The sequence below is a fragment of the Coenobita brevimanus genome, chromosome 111 (genome assembly GCF_032717465.1).
Source record: "Coenobita brevimanus isolate Jiangsu-jjx chromosome 111, ASM3271746v2, whole genome shotgun sequence".
In the NCBI taxonomy this organism is placed as follows: domain Eukaryota; kingdom Metazoa; phylum Arthropoda; class Malacostraca; order Decapoda; family Coenobitidae; genus Coenobita; species Coenobita brevimanus.
Genome location: NC_137064.1, coordinates 6,954,301 through 6,974,517, shown reverse-complemented (window position 1 = coordinate 6,974,517; position 20,217 = coordinate 6,954,301). Strand labels below are relative to the sequence as shown.

Sequence of the window (20,217 nt, the reverse complement as noted above, 5' to 3'; positions counted from 1 at the left end):
GGAGGCATGACACATCCTTGTTTCAATCCAACATTCAGATAAAAATGTTCGCCCAGTTCACTGTCCACACACGTTGCAGCTGACGCCCTCATGTGTACTCTTCACCGCATTCAACTTTCCACTTACTTCATATATTCTTAACATTTTCCACATTCATTGTCCATCCACTCTGTAATATGTGTTCTCCAAATCCATGAAGACCACATACAACTTTTTTCCCTGCTCTAGAAACCTTTCCACTAAAGACATGAGGATGAATATCTGACCTACACAACCTCCGCCCTTCTTAAAACCTCCCTGTTCTTCTCCAACTGATTCCTTTGTTATTTCCGTAACTCTGTCATTAAGTACCCTGCCATATACTTTTCCTATTACACTAAGAATACAAATTCCCCCATATTACTACACACATCTTTTTCCCCTTTTCCTTTATCTGTCCATCATCCAATCCTACGTTGCCCCACGAGGAGGGTAGGAGCCCGGGGCTAGGCAGTTGGTCCCGACATTTAAGCTGAGAGTGACCAGCCTCACTCATCCCTGAGTGGCTTTACATGAGCAATCAACCCCAACCACCCCTTGGATATAAACCTTCACCGGCTCAATCTGATTGGAGCGCAATAATTACCCACTAAACCACCAGGCGCCAGAATTTGGTTATATGGTTACCACCCAGTGTAGTAAATGGTTTCCTGGTGTACAGGAAACCATTTGGCTTGTCAGTCAGTGTAGAGTCACCCACAGGCAGAAGGAAGAGGAAAGAATGAAGGAAAGAAAGGCAGAAGAGGGAGTGTAAAGTTACCCGTAGGCAGAAGGACAAGGAAAGAATGAAGGTAAGGATGACAGAAGAGGATGGAAGGAATCAATGATGGAGGAGAGGAAAGGGCAGACACCCGACAGCAGCACTACATCGAGTGAGTGGATGGTGAGCACCCCCTTTTCCTTTATACAAAGGAATAATTATACCTGACTTCCAGTCCTGTGGGACTTTATCTACCTTCCAGGCCAGTCTGCACATCTTTCACATCCAGTCTCCTACTGTCTGTTCCCCATGCTTCAGCGTTGTACCACACACTCCATCAGTGCCTGGGGCTTTCCCCATTTTGACTTTCTTCTTTGCTTCCATACCTCCATCCTACTGATCTTTTCCTCCCTTCTCACCACCCTTCGTCTCCCAGCCATTCTTTACCCACTTATTCTTGCATTAGGTTCATTCTATGTTTCCAGCGGTTCCTTAAATTGCTCTCTCCATCTGCTCACTTTTTCTCCCTTCTCCACTAGTAATCTACCATTTTTATCTTTCATTCCCCGACTAACTTCTTTATCACCCCTGTCTAACTCTCTTTACCTCCTTCCAGAACATTTTCTTACATTCCCTCCACTTTACACTCAAATTCGTTCCAAATTCCTTGTCCACTCTCTTCTTACTGTGTCTTACTAATCTTTTCACCTTTCCCTTCTTCTCTGCATATAACTCTCTTTCGTCAGTCAACTTCCTCCAGGTCCAAGCTTCCCATCCACTCACTATATGCTTTTTTCTATTGTGCCAGAGCTTGTCTCGCCTCTTCATTCCACCATGCTGTTCCTTGCACCCCCTTTTGTTTTCTCTTCACCCCACACACCACCTCACATGCTACACAGATTTCATCTGTGAATATCTTGCACATACCTTACACCTCCCCCATCTGCTCCAAATTATATTTACCAAATTGCACCTTCACTTCCCTCTTATATTCTGCCTTTTTTCCATCCACTTGCAACATCTCCACCCTCCTTGTATGGACTACTTCTTCCTGTCCTTTCCTCCTTCTATTCCTCCATTGCATTTGAACCTAGAATTTCACCACCACCACATGGTAGTCAGAACATCCACTTCCCAAACCTCTGTATGCTCTTGCATCCATTACACAGTATCATTCATACACACATAATCAGTCATCACCTTCCATTCATTCAGTTCATAATCCACCCTTCTCATCACTCGCTACATATACCTGTGAATCATTTTGTGTCTAAAGAGGGTATTGGCTGTCACCAACTCCCTCCTCGCACAAATGTCCACTAGAGCACTGCTGTTTGCATCCATTTCTGCAGGCACACCTCACTCACCAACTACTCCACTCACCTGCACATTCCCTACTTTTCCATTCATATCTCCAATCAAAAACTCTCTCTTTCCTCCCAAACTTTTCCATGCATGCATCCACATTTGCCCAGAACTCTTCTTTCACTCTGCTTGCATGATCTTGTGTTGGCGCATACACACACACACAATCGCCCACGTGTATTTCCACTTTCAATCTTACCCACACAATCCTTGAACCACCTGATCCATTCTCTCTTATGTTCTCCTTCCATCTCTTGGAGGCAACAATACCTACTGGTACACAGTCTTTTGCCCTTGCACTCTCACCAACTCCCAAGCACATACCCCATCCATACTCCCACTCTCTCACACTCTCACCTTTCCATGTAGTCTCAGTTAATCCATGTACTGTATCTCCGTTTTTGCACCCTTAAATATGTGGACAATCTCTTTCTGTTTCACCTCATCATTCACACCCTTACATTCAGTGTTGCAATTTGTAGTGTCCTTTGTCCAGTCCTTGATCGTCACCTCTTGGTCCATCCTGATCTGAGGCTTCTTGCATGTATTTGTAGTTTGTTTTCTGGGGAGGGACACTAACCCCCAACCCACTTGTTGACATGTAGAGAACGTGTTGGTTGGTTATAAGGTTACCATCCAGCGTATTAAATTATTTCCTGGTTTACAGGAAATCATTTGGCATGTCGCTCAGTGTTGAGTTACTTCAAACTAGAGCGGATGATGGGCACTCCCACTGGCCACAAGGATATGTCTGTGTAATTAACTCCTAAGGACCGCATTTTCTGAAGCTACAGTATGTTTCACCTTAGCTGGAATTCGGGGTAAATTTTTCAGCTTTTACTAAGGTAAAATTTTTTCTTACAGATTTGAAGCGCTTGAATTTACACTCTTGAAAATGTCAATCTCAGTTCTGTAGGCCTAATTGTTGCCACAAAACTACCCGTCAAAGATTTTAAACGTCCACCCCTGGTGGTAAGAGAGTCAATGGAAAAATCAGCAAAAACCTAATTTTCCTCGGAGAACCTTACCAAAATCAATGAAATCAATATAAAATATGTTTCTGTTGATGAAACTAGGTGTAGGGGTCAACATGAGAGTTAATAAAAAAAAAAAAAAAAAAAAAAAAAAGGCAAAAAAAAAATCCAAACTGGAAAAATTCTGCAAAAACCTAATTTTTACCAGAAAACCTTACCAAAATAAATGAAATCAATGTAAAATATGCTTGTGTTGATGAAACTAGGTGTAGGGGTCAGCATGAGTTAAAAATATATATATATATTACCAAACTTGAAAATTCAGGAAAACCCTAATTTTTGCAACAGAACTTTACCAGAATCGATGAAATAAATGTTAAATATGTTTATATTGATGAACTTAGATGAATGAGTCAACATGAGAGAAAAAAAAAGCAAAAAAAAATTTTAGTTGAGAGTAGAGACAGGCTGATCATGGCAGGGAAATTACGGTACTGTGTCATATTCCGGTTAACCCTAAGGGTACGCAATTCTCCATCCTCAACTCCCCCCCAGGACGCAAAAACAGGCCTATTTTTCGACTTTCTCAAAGGTTAAAAGTTTTGTGCCTGATTTATAGAGCTTGAATTTACACACCTGGAAATGTAAACCCCACCCTCCTTGACTGAATAGTTACCGAGCTATGGCCCGTCAAAGTTGATAATAGTTACCCATCACAACCCCAGCGATAAAGAAAATACGCCGCTGGCACCTTTTGTCTTCACAAAAATACGTACAGAAATCACCAAAATCAATTTTTTTTGTGTTTGTATAGATGTTATAAACCATTGTAGTGTGCTTAGAAAAAACTAAAATGGTGACAACCTCCCCCCCCCCAGTAAATATGATAAATAGTAAAAATTATCCTCCCCTCCTCTCCTCTCCCCATACCTCCAATCCCCTCCCCTAATCTTCCCTCCCCCTCCCCTAATCTCCCCTCCCCCTCCCCTCCCCACCAAGTTGTCAAATCTAGCTAGGGAGAATGGTCATGAACCCCCCCCAATAAAAATATGATAAATAGTATATAATATTGTCCTCCCCTCCTCTCCCCTCCCCATACCTCCAGTCCCTTCCCTCCCCTCCTCTCTCCTCCTCTTCCCTTCCCTCCCCTCCTCTCTCCTCCTCTTCCCTTCCCTCCTCTCTCCTCCTCTTCCCTTCCCTCCCCTCCCCTTCCCTCACCTCACCTAACCTCCCATCCCCCTTTCCCCTCCCCCCTCCCCTCCCCCCTCCCCTCCCCACCGAGCTGTCAAATCTAGCTAGGGAAAATAAAATTTCTTTTTCGAGTGGGTATTGAATAATGACAGCTAAAATAATTTTGGTGTGCATATCTGTATGCAAAGACACAAATAAATTACAGGTAATGATTCAAAAACACGTGCCATAAAGCGTAAAAATATGCGAAATATTCAAGGCCGGGGAGGTAAAGATACTGTGTGCTAGGGGGTGGGGTTGGGGGTGGGGGGTTGTGGTGGGAGGTGGTAAGGTCAGGAGGGGGTGTATGGGGATGGAGGGATGGGAGGAGACCACCACCAGACACAAAGGAAGGGCCCCAGTGGAGTACAGGGACATGGAGGGAGGGTAGGGAGGAAATACCCTCCCCCAAGATGACTGGGAGGGGGGACATGGGGGGGGATCCACATGGGAGGAGGGGTGCATGAGAAGGGTGTGGGAAGGGTGGTGGTGGTGGTAAGAACTGTGGGAGGTAGGGTAATAACAAGGTAGTGGGGTAGAGGGATGTGGCCCTATGCCCCCCACCGCCTGGCATACGGGCCTGGGTCCCCCCTCCGGTGTGTCCAACACTCACTTCTGATTGGTTAGAAGCCATCTACATCACAGTCGGGGTGGAGCCAGCTGCTGCCAGTTTTTTTTGCATGTTGCATGATTGGTGTTTCTTGTCCTTTTAAGAAGTTGCACAAAAAGCTTGATTGACGAGCTTAGTACTTTAGGGGTTAAAGGATAGGGAGGGAGGAAGTGGAGGTAGGGTGGGGGGTCTCTGGTGGGGGTGAGAGGGGATGAGACACACCCCAGTGTGGGGGAGATAGTGTGGGGGTATTGTGCTGGGAGGAAACACACACACAAAGCAATCATAGCAGGGAAATTGGTGCGTCATTTGATATAAAGGGGGTGTGGAGGAGGGGGGGCACAGGAGGTGGGTGAGTGGGCATGAGACACCCCACCATATGAGGTAGATGTGGTGTTGGTGAGTACAGTAGTTTGGATGGGAGGGGACAGAGCAGGCTGTATCCAGTCAGCCAGAGTGAGGTGGAAAAAGTGGCTTGGGGGGGGGGGGCCCACAGACCTGGTGAGGGGGCAGGATCTTCCTACCATTTCGTCCCTTGTTCTGATCGGGTAGAAACCACTTACATCATAAAAGGGGCTGGCTTAGTGCTTGGCAGTTTTTGACAGACCTTCTGCGATTGTCAGTCATAGGACTCTACGTGGCAAACTTGCAAACTGATGATTGTCAGCCATAGTACTATAGAGGTTAAATATGAAGTAGTGGGTTATTAGTATTACACTCAGTTGGCAGTCGTCAGTCTTAATCTGAGGATTTTTGGTTTTCTAACTTTTGCCTTTTTTGCCAATGGCCATACCACGTTGAGTACACGCTTCCCGTCCGATCAGCGAAGTTAAGCAACGTTGGGTCTGGTTAGTACTTGGATGGGTGACCGCCTGGGAACACCAGATGCTGTTGGCATCCCTACGTGTCAAGTGGGGTTGGTGGAGGATTAGTGCCCCTCCCTGTAAAACAATTAACTTTAAGCCCTTGGCCACCCCGTTTGGGATACATGGCGTCTGACAATGAATGAATGAATGTATGGTTCTAATTAGTGTGTTCTTTCAACCTAACTTTTGTGCTTTTTTGCCCTGAACTTTGTGTTCATTTGTTCTAATCCTTGCATTATTTCATCCTAACTTTTGTGTGTGTGTGTGTGTGTGTGTGTGTGTGTGTGTGTGTGTGTGTGTCAAATTCACCATGTCAGTCAGTCAAGATCACCTGATGATCGTTGTGATTGCCAGCTTTTTACTCTCCTGGAAGAGAACTGAGAGCTCATGTAGTCTGGTCTAAGGGTAAGTCCATGACCTTCACACATGCACACCCATCCCCTTGCTCAAGGGGGACATTGACCACCCGCTTCGTCAGTAAAACTTTTCAAATCTGAGCAAGGCACGAACCCACGTCGTACCAGACAGCAGGTGAGAATGTTACCTCTGGGTCAGCGAGCAGTGTTTGTGTGTGTGTGTGTGTGTGTGTATTTACCTATTTTTATTTACCTCTTTGTAGTATACAGGAATTGAGCAATGCTCGTGTTGTCCTGTCTCCAAATCCACATTTATCAAGTTTACATTTACACACATGAATGTTTTTCTCATGCATCACCTCTTTGTCCAAGTCGTTCCAAATATTTATGTATTACCTAATAGACCTAATTGTGATATACACAGAATGTGCTGTGCTCGTGTGTGTGTGTGTGTGTGTGTGTGTGTGTGTGTGTGTGTGTGTGTGTGTGTGTGTGTGTGTGTGTTTCCCCAAAACTTTGTATTCTTTTGTCCTAACTTTTGCATCCCAGCTTTGGCATTTTTTGGTCCTAACCTTTGGATTTTTTTTTTCCCAAACTTTTACATTTTTGGTCCTAATCTTATAATTTTGGGGTCCTAACTTTTGTGTTCTTTGGGCCTAACCTTGGCATTTTTGGTGTTAACCTTGGGATTCTCTGGTCTTAATCTTGACATTGTTCAAAAGGTCATTTATGGGGATTACATAAATCAAACCTAACAGGACCAAACCTATATGAGAAAATGGCATCCTGTAGTTGTAACCCTTGCATTAAAAGGATCAGCAAACTGTAACCTGTAGCTTGGGGGGATAAACTACTTTGTCCCATAAAAAAAAATAAATATATAAATAATTTCACCAGTTAATTATGTTGCTCATACTGGCTCATAGAGAATGTAATTAAGTATTTGTGTTTAAATTTCTGGGTCAATATATGCCATAGTTTTTCCATATCAGCTTTGTGAAGTTAAGAGTTTTTTAACAAGGCAAAAGATATATGCTGTTTTATATTTAGTCACAGATCAGAAATAGGAATATTTCCCTTGTACAAAGGAAAAGGAGAAAAAGAAGTGTGTGGTAATCATAGGGGCATTTGTCTTTTTAGTATAATAGGAAAAGTGTATGGTAGGATACCTATTGACAGAGTTAGAGAAACAGAGAAATTAGTTGGAGAAGAACAGGGAGGCTTTAGGAAGGGAAGAGGTTGTGTAGATCAGATATTCATTCTTAGATCTTTAGTGGAAAAGTTTTTAGAGAAGGGAAAGAAGTTGTATGCGGCTTTCATGGATTTGGAGAAAGCATATGACAGGGTGGATAGACAAGGATTGTGGAAAGTGTTAAGAATATATGGAGTAGATGGGAAGTTGTTGAATGCTGTGAAGAGTATGTATGATGGTGCGAAGGCTACAGTGCGTGTGGATGGTGAACTAAGTGAATTTTTCTCTGAAAGTTGGGTTGAAACAGGGATGTGTCATGTCTCCATGGTTGTTCAATCTGTACATGGATGGGGTAATAAAAGAGGTACAAGGTAGGGTAGTGGATGTTGGAGTGGCCATGGTGAGAGAGGATAGTGTTTGGAAACTCCCTGTACTGTTGTTTGCAGATGATACTGTGTTGTTGAGTGAAGACGAAGGGGAGCTGCAAGGCTTGGTGGATGAGTTTGAGAGAGTGTGTAAGAAACGGAATCTAAAGGTGAATGTAGAGAAGAGTAAAGTGATGGTCTTTGAGAGAGGTGAAGTCAGTGAATGTACAGCGAGGTTGGATGGTGAGGAATTGGAAAATGTGAGTACGTTTAAGTACTTGGGTAGTGTGATGGGTAAGGATGGAGGTTTGGAAGGTGAAGTGCTTGAAAGGGTACAGCAGGGAAGAAAGGTTGCTGGTTCTTTGAAAGCAGTGATAAGAAACAGGGAAGTGAGCATGGAAGTGAAAAAGTTACTACATGACAGTATTGTGATACCAACTCTAACGGACGGAAGTGAAGCTTGGACGTTGTTGGAAGGACACAAGTCAAGAGTGAGAGCAGTGGAAATGAGTTATTTAAGAGGAGCCTGTGGAGTCACATGGAGAGACAGACTGACGAATGAGGATATAAAGGAGCGTTGTGGTGTTGATGTGGATGTGATAGGAAGCGTTATGAGGAACACACTGAGGTGGTTTGGCCATGTGGAGAGGATGGAGGGTGAAAGACTGACGAAGAGAGTGTATGTGAGTGAGGTGGAGGGGGGAAGAGGGAGGGGGAGGCCGAGGTTGAGATGGAGGGATGGGGTGGAGAGGTATATGAGAGAGGGGGATGTGAGTTGGGAGCAGGGCAGTGAAATGGCGGGGGACAGTGCGACTTGGAGGCGATTTGTTTGTGGCCACCCCAAACGGGATTGAGGCGTCTGGCAATAGATAGATAGATGAAAGAGGACATGCTGAAATATAGGTTTTAAACCTTCCAGGTAAGTATCTACTGTTCTTAGCAGTAATGAGCACTAATAATAAAATGTGAGAAATTAAGTTTTAATTGGTTATTTGTTTAGGTATATTGCAGTCAGCCATGCCATCTATTGAGGTAAGCCAGGTGTTGTAGGTTAATTGACCTTACACAAAGCAGGACTTAGCTAAGAAAGTCACATTCTCTGGTCTTGACATTGGTATTGTTCAGAAAGACATATGGGTATTACATATGGAACTCGTAAATCAAATTGGTAGTAGGTGGTGGTAACCATCACATACTGAATGTAGTGCTGCCCACTTCTTCGTCACTGACCTGTCTTTTTCTGTCTGCTCTCCACATGTCCTGTTTCTCCCATCCTTCTTTTCACTTTTATTCTCATCTTTCCGCTTCTGGTGGCTCTACACTGATTGACTAACTTAATGGTCTCCCGTATCCCAGGAAACGAATTACAACACTGGGGGTAAGCATGATAATCATAAACCAAATAATGGCATGATGTTACTTTAGTACCTCAGTTATATTGGTGGAGAGATGCAAATGTGGCATCCCTCTGGGAACCAAACCTCCGCACCTCTCATGGTAAGTTGCTGCTTGCCACAAGGAAACATCAGTTCACTGAATGGGGCAGCCCTGCAGGGTTGGTTACATGTCTGCTGTTAATGGATCTGCTTGGGCAGATAGACTGGGGTTGCTTAACAACAACATAAAACAAACCTAACAGACCCAGCTTACCTAAGATAGCCACATTATTTGGTCCTAACCTTGATATTGTTCAAAGGATCATTCATGGACCTTATAGCTTATACATAACAGAACTAACAAGGCCTAACTTTTCTAAGAAGGCTACTGTCATAACTTAGGTTTTACCCATAGGATCACAAAATGATCTTACACAAGACAGACTTATTGGAACTTAAACCTGAGAATGTCATGTCCTTTAGTTATAACCTTGGTATTGTTCAGTGTCGATTATGCGCATCAGGCCAGTGCAAACCAGATGCAGCTGGACATGATCTATTGGAGAAAGCCACATCTGAAGTCCTAACTTTGACATTATTGAGTCTGAATCTTGATTTAGTTACAAATCTTGAAGTGCCCATTGTGAGTACACTTTAGCATCCAACTACAGTAACTTTGCATTCTTTATATACCAGTTCACATTCAGCTAAGCTCTGGCTCTAAATTACATATACACATTCAGCGAGTATTCATCTAGCTGTACATAAACATCCAAATTCACTTTCACAGTTAGTGACATATTGACACCCAACTACACATTACCTTTTGGTTACATTCCCATTCACCTGCGCAGTCACATTTAACAGCACATTCATGGTTAACCACATTCATCCAACTACACAGTTACTTACCAACAGTCACCCTGCTACACATATTTCACTCCACATTGACTTGACTGCACTTTCATACTCAACACTACACATTTACCCAACAAACTCTTACTGGATGACGTATCTTTCAGTGCTAAACAGATGCTGAGCTGATGTGTTTTGGGTCAGGAAGATACAGTATGTAAACACAAAAAGGAGGTGATTGCTGCCTTTTTAGTTGTTGTAAGTTTTTGCCAGTGTTGTAGGTACTGAACTCAGCCCAGGTAAATAATTTGGTTTTACAATGGTTGACTGGACTTTCCTGAGTGTCAGTAGTAACAGAACTCTGCTGTTAATGCATTGTTCCCTTTTTCTAATGTAAGTACTGTACCAGTGATATTGAAGTACAGTAGGAGGAAATTTTTTCCCCGAGTTTTTCTTTGCTGATAAGGCATGAATTTAAATGCTTTTATATACACATGCTCTGTCCCTATTAATTTCTGTTATTTATTTTTCAGATTGATCACCATGTTGGTTCGAAGACTAGCAGCACTGTCCCTGCTGGCGTCGATAAACAAAATTGCACCTGCTTGAAATTACTTTTCTTTTGTATATAGTTCTTGGCCAATAGAGTTGTACTTTTGCTTGGGTCTGGTAGTAATTAACAAGATACAGTACAGTACATAGCTTGGGTAGATTTTTCATTTTAAGTTATACAGCTTTTACAGCAAATAGTTTACCACTGAAACCTTCACTATGGACGACCCTAAAACCATTGAATCAAGCGGAGCGTATGGGATCCCTAAGTGGATCATGAAGAAAGGCATGAGGTATGTACACTAATACACATAATAAACATTTTGTTTAAGGTGATATGAATATATTGATTGAATTTATTGCTTTATTTCAGGATTTGATGTATGTCTTTGCCATGTAACCATTATGACTCATTGTCCAGAGGAATTATTGACACTGTATTTAAGGTCAGAGAAGAATACGATAGCTTGTCATTGAACATTGTCATGAGGATTACACTGGTTTAAATGCTCTGACTTTAGCTAATTATCACAAAGCTGGTAGTTATGGCTTTAAACCAAATGATGCATAGTAGTGGGGTTGGAGGGAAGTAAAATAAGAAAGAAGGGGGGTGAGTATGAGCTTGAGGAATGTATTGATGTATATATGAATACCGTATGTTTGGTGGAGGGGCAGTTGGTGGGTGTGGGGTTAGAACACCAGGGTGAAATAGCAAAGGAAATGTAATGGATTGCAAAAATTGAGATGGAAAACAAAATGCTTTACATATATGGAAGCAGTATTTGCCATGAACAGAGACAGTATGTGTGGGAAAGGAAAAATATATAAACCATGTTGAGTGCTTTGCAGCTTTCCTACATAGCACTGCAGCAAGCCATTCCAGATGACTTCTTGAATGACTTTGTGTGCACAATGTTAACCTTTAATTTCTACACATTGAGGTGAAGTAAGAGGAGTGTATTTTGTTTTGTCAGGTAATTAGTTATGGATGTAAACATAAGTTTTTCCGGGACATACTACTACCTTGTCTGCGAACCAACGAAATGGTCCGACTGCAGAATCTCTTGGGTACATACTGTGCTTGGTTGACTGCCAGCCACATACTAGACTTGTATGGTGGAAAAATAATCCAAGCTGTGGCAAAATAGACATGGGCTGTGAAGTTGGATGTATTGAGAGTTAGCAGTTGTGATGAAAACGTTGGAGAATAGTAGCAGAGGGACCTGATGAAAGAAAATACGGATGTTGATCTTATGGGTAGTGCAAATGATTTTTATTTTGTTGGTAAGGGACTCTGACGAGTGAGGGAGAAAATTAGGAATGTGGAAGGGACAGAAAGTGTGTGATTTGATTTACAGTACAGCTTTTGTTGTGTCCCCAGGCTCACTGGGATGTGAACCCAGTGAACAGCAAAATTTCAGCCATCTTGTCTGACACCATAAAAGATCTTTTCTTGGTTGTACTGAAACTTTGTGTTGTGCTGATTTAGATGTTTGTATTACTAGTATGGTTTGAGAAGCTGTTATGAAAGTGAGGCCAAAGTGGGTTGTGTGCATACTGGCCGTAAGAGATGGTCCTTTAGAAGATTTAGGATTTGGGAGGGCAAAGGCGGTTATATCACCGAAAAATAATTATCTGTGTAAAGAGTGGGGTAGCTTCAGGGAGGATAGAAGAGGGTTTGTAGATCAGGTAATTGCTGTAAGGTATTTGGTAGAGAGGTTATTGGAGGTAGATGCCAGTATGAGGCAACTTTAACCTTCAGTGTATCTGGAAATGGCTTATAGTAAAGCGCATGAGCAAACAGTGCTAAAAGTTTCACTAATATGCAGTGGAAAATAAACTGGTGAAGGCCATCCAGAGTTTTTATGAGATCAGAACTGTGCAGTTGGATGATGTGGTGAGGGAAATTGATTGTTTAAAGGGTAGAATGTGCATGTTTAGATGGTGAATTCATATAATTAGCTGTCTAGTGGTAAAGGGGATAGGTACAGTATGTTTGTACAGTATGTAAGTGAGATTGTGTATGGTTGAGGCATGGAAGGATAAAAAGAAGGTGGTTTGATATGGTGAGTGTATGAGAAAATGAGATATGGAAATTGAAGTTAAAGAATTTATGAAAGACAGAATGTCATGGATAAAATCAGTGTGGAGATGCACATGCACGTGACAAGAGTTGTACCCATTTTGTAGCTTTATATTCTGCAGAGTGGAAGGATATCTCACAGGCATTATGAAGCAGTTTTGTATTGATGATTTACTTGTGAGGTGGAACAGATAATTTTGAAGGTGTGATTACAGGAAATTCTCAATTATCCAGCTTATACCAGTCAAAGAGGTGTTGCAAAGTGACATACTGTTGGAGATGTTATACTCTCCCCAAACCATGCCAGAGAGGGGTCTAACCTATAAAACCTTATAACTACTGTATAATCATTCATAGAAAAATACTCTTGAATACTGTATTAAACATAATAAACTGTCATTATACCATACTGTACAATACTGCACACACACTGTACAGCTAATACCCAGAGGCAGTTAGGCGGGGTGAGGCAGGTTAGAAAGGCAGACAGAAAGAGGATAAGTTGACCTAACCAAATGTGAGGAGTGAGAGAGAGACGGGTGAGGTATGAGTGACAGAAAAACAGAAAACGTTAGAGAGGAATAAACACTGAAGAGGCAGGAAAGTTTCATGATACAGTAAATCCTGTGTGGGTAGTGGCAGTTATGGCCAAGTGTTAAGCAAACTTTGCTGCCGTATCCTTGAGTTCCAATGCCCACACCATGACACTGCTGCTTTGTTTATGGTGGTACCGCTTCAATACTGCCTGGTCTAATCCTGATGCTTCAGACAGGCCATCATTTTCCAATCAAGGTGTCGGTATGTCCATCCATATTCAGTTCCTTGCCACAAGATATGTTCTCATATCTTCTTGGTGTCCTGCATGGTCGTACGAGGATTGCCAAAAAACTCAGCCACCTGGCTCACAGTCCATGTTTCTTCCAGTTTCCTGATAATCTCTCACTTCTTTTCAAGAGATAAGACCTTCCTGGGGCACTTGGCAGATAGAGGTGCCATAATGACATGCCAGTAGAAGGCATGAGGTCAGCATGACACGCAAATGGACAGGGATGATGAAAAACATGATGAACTCCTTTGTGAACACAGCTACTGAGTGGCATTACAGTACTAGTGAGAGAGCACTGAGCAGCGGCCTTGGGGGAGGGGGGAGGTGCCAACATGTCATTGTCCATTTTTGGTTTAGATACACACACACAATAAAAGAGGAATATGAAATGTACTGAGGAGTGATATACATTCAGTAGGTGTATTTAATACTGAACAAGAGAAGAAAACTAAAGATAGACATCTGTCTATCGATCTATTGCCAGATGCCATTAATCCCTTACAGGGTGGCCACAAACAAATCGCCTCCACGTCGCCCTGTCCCCCGCCATTTCACTGCCCTGCTCCCAACTCACACTCCCCTCTCTCATATACCTCTCCTCTCCATCCCTCCACCTCTTCCTCGGCCTCCCCCCCTCCATCTCACTCACATACATTCTCCTCGTCAGTCTCTCACCCTCCATCCTCTCCACATGGCCAAACCACCTCAGTGTGTTCCTCCTAACGCTTCCTATCACATCCACATCTACACCACAATGCTCCTTTATATCCTTATTTGTCAGCCTGTCTCTCCATGTGACTCCACAGGCTCCTCTTAAATAACTCATTTCCACTGCTTTCACTCTTGACCTCTGTCCTTCCAACAACGTCCAAGCTTCACGTCCGTAAGTTAGAGTTAGTATCACAATACTATCATGTAGTAACTTTTTCACTTCCATTCTCACTTCCCTGTTCCTTATCACTGCTTTCAAGGAACCAGCAACCATTCTTCCTTGTTGTACCCTTTCAAGCACTTCACCCTCCAAACTTCCATCCTTACTCATCACACTCCCAAGTACTTAAACATACTCACATTTTCCATTTCCCCATCATCCAGCCTCATTGTACATTCACTGACTTCACCTCTCTCAGTGACCATCACTTTACTCTTCAGTACATTCACCTTCAGATTCTGTTTCTTACACTTCCAAGCTCATCCTCCAAGCCTTGCAGCTCCCCTTCGTCTTCACTTAACAGCACAGTATCATCGGCAAACAACAGTACAGGGAGTTTCCAAACACTACCCTCTCTCACTAAGGCCACTCCAACATCCACTGCCCTACCTTGCATCTCTTTTAGTACCCCGTCCATGTACAGCTTGAACAACCATGGAGACATGACACATCCCTGTTTCAACCCAACCTTCAAAGAGAAAAATTCACCCAGTTCACTATCCACATGCACTGCAGCCTTAGCACCATCATACATACTCTTCACAGCATTCCACAACTTCCCATGTACTCCATATATTCTCAATACTTTCCACAGTCCTTGTCTATCCACCCTGTCATATGCTTTCTCCAAATCCATGAAAGCTGCATACAACTTCTTTCCCTTCTCTAGACACTTTTCCACTAAAGATCTAAGAATGAATATCTGATCTACACAGCCTCTTCCCTTCCTAAAACCTCCCTGTTCTTCTCCAACTAATTCCTCTGTTATTTCCCTAACTTTGTCAGTAAGTATCTTACCGTGTACTTTTCCTATTACACTAAGAAGACAAATGTCCCTATGATTACCACACACTTCCTTTTCCCCTTTCCCTTTGTACAGTGGAATAATTATACCTGACTTCCAATCATCCGGGACTTTACCTTCCTCCCAGACCAATCTGCACAACTTCCACAACCATTCTACTACTATCTCTCCCCCATTCTTCAGCATTTCACCACACGCTCCAGCAACTCCTGGGGCTTTCCCCATTTTGACTTTCTTCAGTGCTTCCACAACTTCCATCTTACTGATTCCGTCCTTTCTTCTCACCTCCCTCCTTCTCTCTGCCGTTCCCCAGCCACTTATACTCGCAGCATTTTTTCCATTCTCTGTGTTCAGCAATTCATTAAAGTGTTCTCTCCATCTGCTCACTTTTTCTCCCTTCTCATATAGTAATCTACCATTTTTATCTTTGCCACCCTGTCTGACTCACTTTACCTCTTTCCAGAACATTTTCTTACATTTCCCCCACTTTACACTCAAATTCCTTCCAAATTCCTCATCCACTCTCTTCCTACTCTCTCATACTAATCTTTTCACCTCTTTCTTCCTTTCTACATATAACTCTCTTTTCCATCTCTCAACTGCTTCCATGCCCCTATTTCTCATCCATTCATTATATGCTTTCTTCTTTTGTGCCACAGCCTCTCTCACCTCTTCATTCCACCATGGTGTTCCTTGCACCCCCTTCCGTCTTCTCTTCACCCCACACACCACATCACATGCTGCACATATTTCCTCTGTGAATATCTTACACACTTCCAATCATCCGGGACTTTACCTTCCTCCTAGACCAATCTGCACATCTTCCACAACCATTCTACTACTATCTCTCCCCCATGCTTCAGCATTTCACCACACGCTCCATCAATTCCTGGGGCTTTCCCCATTTTGACTTTCTTCAGTGCTTCCACAACTTCCATCTTACTGATTCCGTCCTTTCTTCGCACCTCCCTCCTTCTCTCTGCCGTTCCCCAGCCACTTATACTCGCATTATTTCCATTCTCTGTGTTCAGCAATTCATTATAGTGTTCTCTCCATCTGCTCACTTTTTCTCCCTTCTCATATAGTAATCTACCATTTTTATCTTTGCCACCCTGTCTGACTCTCTTTACCTCTTTCCAGAACATTTTCTTACATTTCCCCCACTTTACACTCAAATTCCTTCCAAATTCCTCATCCACTCTCTTCCTACTCTCTCATACTAATCTTTTCATCTCATTCTTCCTTTCTACATATAACTCTCTTTTCCATCTCTCAACTTCTTCCATGCCCCTATTTCTCGTCCATTCATTATATGCTTTCTTCTTTTGTGCCACAGCCTCTCTCACCTCTTCATTCCACCATGGTGTTCCTTGCACCCCCTTCCGTCTTCTCTTCACCCCACACCACATCACATGCTGCACATATTTCCTCTGTGAATATCTTGCACACACCTTCCACATCCCCCATCTGCTCCAGTTCATATTTACCCAATCATTCCTCCACTTCTCTCTTATATTCTGCCTTTTTCTCATCCTCTTGTAACCTTTCCACTCTCCTCACATCTACTCCTTCCTCCCGTGCTTCCTTTCTTCTATTTCTCCATTTTACTTGGACCTTGATTCTGACCACCACCAAGTGGTGGTCAGAAGGTTCACTCCCCCAGCCTCTGTACGTTCTTGCATCCATTACACATCTCCGCATCCTTTCATCCTCACACACATAATCAGTCATTGCCTTCTTTTCATTCAGTTCACCATCCACCCTTCTTATTACTCACCATGTATACCGGTGGATCATCTTGTGCCTGAAGAGGGTACTGGCTATCACCAACTCCTTCCCAGCACTGCTGTTCTCATCTATCTCAGCAGGCACAGCCCACTCACCAACTACACACCTTCACATTCCCTACGTTACCATTCATATCACCAATCAAAAACACTCTCTCATTCCTTTCAAACTTTTCCATGCACAGTTCCACATTTGTCTAGAACTCTTTTCTCACTCTGCTTGCACAATCTTGCGTTGGTGCATACACGCGCACAGTCACCCACATTTGTATTCCAATATTCAATCTTACCCACACAATCCTTGAAGTAACTGATCCATAATCTCTTATATTCTCCTTCCGTCTGCTACAACAATACACTCTCCGTCTTTTGCCCTGTCATTATCACCTACTTCTGCACATATCCCCCATCCATACTCCCACTCTCTCACACTCTCATCTCTGTATTTAGTTTCAGTTAATCCACATACATCCACTTTCGCACCCTTAAGCACCTGGAGAATCTCTCTCTTTTTCACCTCTTCATTTGTACCCCTTACATTCCAGGTCGTCGTCCATATCATGTCCTTTGTATGGTCCTTAGTCATCATCTTTTGGTCAGTCCTGGTCCGAGGCTTCTTGTTCGTATTTTAGTTGTTTTCTGGGGCGGGGCACTAACCCTCCACCAACCCACCTGCTGTTACGTAGGGAACATGTGTTCGTTGGTTATAAGGTTACCACCCAGTGTTGTAAATGATTTCCTAGTTTACAGGAAATAATTTGGCTTGTCACTCGATGTAGAGCTACCCTAAAAACAGGGTGGGTGGATGATGGGTGCCCCCCACCCACCATCCTTTCATCCACACACACACACACAGTCAATCATTGCCTTCCTTTCATTCAGTTCACCATCCACCCTTCTCATCACTCGCCTTGTGTACCTGTAGATCATTTTGTGCCTGAAGAAAAATGTTTGTTTTATATATATATATATATATATATATATATTAGTCTTTTGATTATCAGACGTAATAGAGCCAAAGGCATGTCTGGGTAGTGGCAAAGTCCAGATAATGATCAATATCCTCCATGCTATACCCAGACCCTACCTATACACCTCCTCCAACCTATAGCTACCCTATTTGTACAGTACCTCTGCCTGCTTTGGCAGTGTATTCTGGTCATTTAGGAATATTTGGACATGAAAATATACATAGGAATATCGAAAATAATTTTCAGCACCAAGAAAACCATGCATAAAATCCATGGAAGACCAAAAAACACCCTATCCATACACTGCTGTATGTACAGTACCTCTCCAAGTTTTGGCACTGTTTTCCAGTCATTCTACCATATTTAGACATCAAAACATACACAGGAATGTTGAAAATAATTTGTACCACCAAGAAAACCATGGAAAAAAAAACACTGAAAACCAAAAAACACCCTTCCTATACACTACTGTATGTACAGTACCGCACGTAATTTTGGCACTGTTTTCCAGTCATTCTGCCATATTTTGATATCAAAACACACATGGGAATGTCCTAAATAAATTTAAACACCAAGGAAACTATGATAAAAACCTAAAGTTCCTTGCTGAAAAACATTCAATTGGGGTACTGTACTTACCACCCAGTGCACCGCAGACATGCTTCGTAACCCATGCACCTGCCGCAGGTGCACAGTTGTACCATGTGGTCTAGTGGCTAACCTTCAAATTTAGCAAAGGTCAAAGAACTCCTCTACCTGCTGGAGCAGAACGATGAGTGGCGAACTGGCGATGTGTAGTGCAGTGATGGTGACCTACCCGTCTCAGGAGACTCTGAAGACAGCAGCAAACTTACATCTAGCGAAGACTCACTGGTTGTCGATGTGCTCAGGTTCGGGTCTGATGGTGAAAGTGGGAAATGAGGTGGTGGTGGTGGTAGTGGTGAGAATGGGCTGGCACTCGTGGGGGTGGCAGGCATGAAGGAGGAGTCGATCCTGGTCTGATGATAGGACCGACTATTCTGCCAGAGGATGCCAGCGTCTCTGAGTGCCCACAGCTCCATCGCCAGGCTGAGCGGCACCAACTCCCTGTTACAGTGCAGGTGCTTGGCGTACTCCAGCACCTCTTCCAGACTGGCACGTAGGACACTGAGACGAGGGAGTGATGGAGTTGCATGGGGCAGTGAGTGAGGGTCCTCGTCGGTGTTGCTGTCCACTTTCATGCCCGCTGTTGTCATCCAGCCAATCCCTCACATCGTCGATGTGCACCTGCTCTCCTGCTGTTCAAAGACAATGGTGGAAGTTATCCATGTCAAACCCCTCAAAGTTGTGCTCAGCTTCGGTTCCCTGGATGTGACGAGACCAACTGCTTTCGAGGGTTTTCACAGAGATATCCATCCATGCGTTCGACCAGTTTAACACTGCAGACTTCAGGTCATAATGGTGAAGATTCTGCAAGGTCTGCTTCCCATGTGTGTCCTCGTCCTTGTCCTCCAGCACCACCAATACCTCACTGAGGAACCTTCGCTGGTACAGCTTTTTAGCAGCCATGATAACACCCTGGTCCATTGGTTGAATCAGAGCAGTAGTATTAGGTGGCAGAAACATACACCTAATGCGCCCATCATCAGCAACCAGATCCTTCTCAGATGGATGCAGGGGGGCATTGTCCAGGAGCGGGAGTGCCTTCACCTTGTCATTTTAATAAAATTGCTTGAAAACTTGTGGAGTGGACTTCTGGTTGTGTTTTTTTTTTGTGACGGTTCCCCAACTGAAGCAGCCATTTCATAATGTGTAAAAGCAAATTTTGCAGTTATAGAATAATTGTGCTTGGAAAGCTGACCATGCTTTATGTATAGTTTACTGTAGTACAGTTGGTGCTGGAGAAAGATACCTTCTCACTGATATGCCGTAACTAGGTGGCAGAGCTGTCTGGTTATGCAAATGCTCCTCAGCTTATTCCCTATCCCATGAAAGAAGGATGGTGAAATGCATGAGAAAGACAACTTCAGGCTGCAGTCCACCAGGTTCACAGTCAGATGAGCATGGGGTCACATAACAGCAACAATAGTGCCTTACTCCTGTATGATCTGTCAAGTTATTTTTATTGTATATCCAGGCATCAGAAGACCTGTTGCCTCTCCTGCTCCTCTCTCCATGGACTTTGAAAATCATTGTATTGAATCTTTAGCAACCGCTATCTGTTGATTTTGTATGGTCACAGATCAGTATCCCTCCTGTTGTCTTCAAGAACTGTGCTTCTGTGCTTACACCCTGCCTAGGTAAACTCTTTCGCCTTTGTCTGTCAACTTGTACCTTTCCTTCTTGCTGGAAGTT

At 43.2% G+C, this 20,217-nt stretch overlaps 1 protein-coding gene and 1 non-coding gene across 2 annotated transcripts in view; both read left to right on the top strand.

Annotated features, from left to right (window-relative positions):
* Positions 1 to 20,217, top strand: part of LOC145417781 (uncharacterized) — an 80,904-nt gene that overhangs the window by 15,801 nt on the left and 44,886 nt on the right. Inside the window, exon 2 of the mRNA XM_080286388.1 lies at positions 10,462 to 10,773. Within this exon, the coding sequence (XP_080142514.1) occupies positions 10,700 to 10,773 (74 nt within the window). The 5' untranslated portion in view covers positions 10,462 to 10,699. The remainder of the gene's footprint in view (positions 1 to 10,461; positions 10,774 to 20,217) is intronic.
* On the top strand, positions 5,698 to 5,815 carry LOC145417935 (5S ribosomal RNA). The gene has a single exon (XR_013900597.1). It is a non-coding gene; the product is annotated as a 5S ribosomal RNA (ribosomal RNA).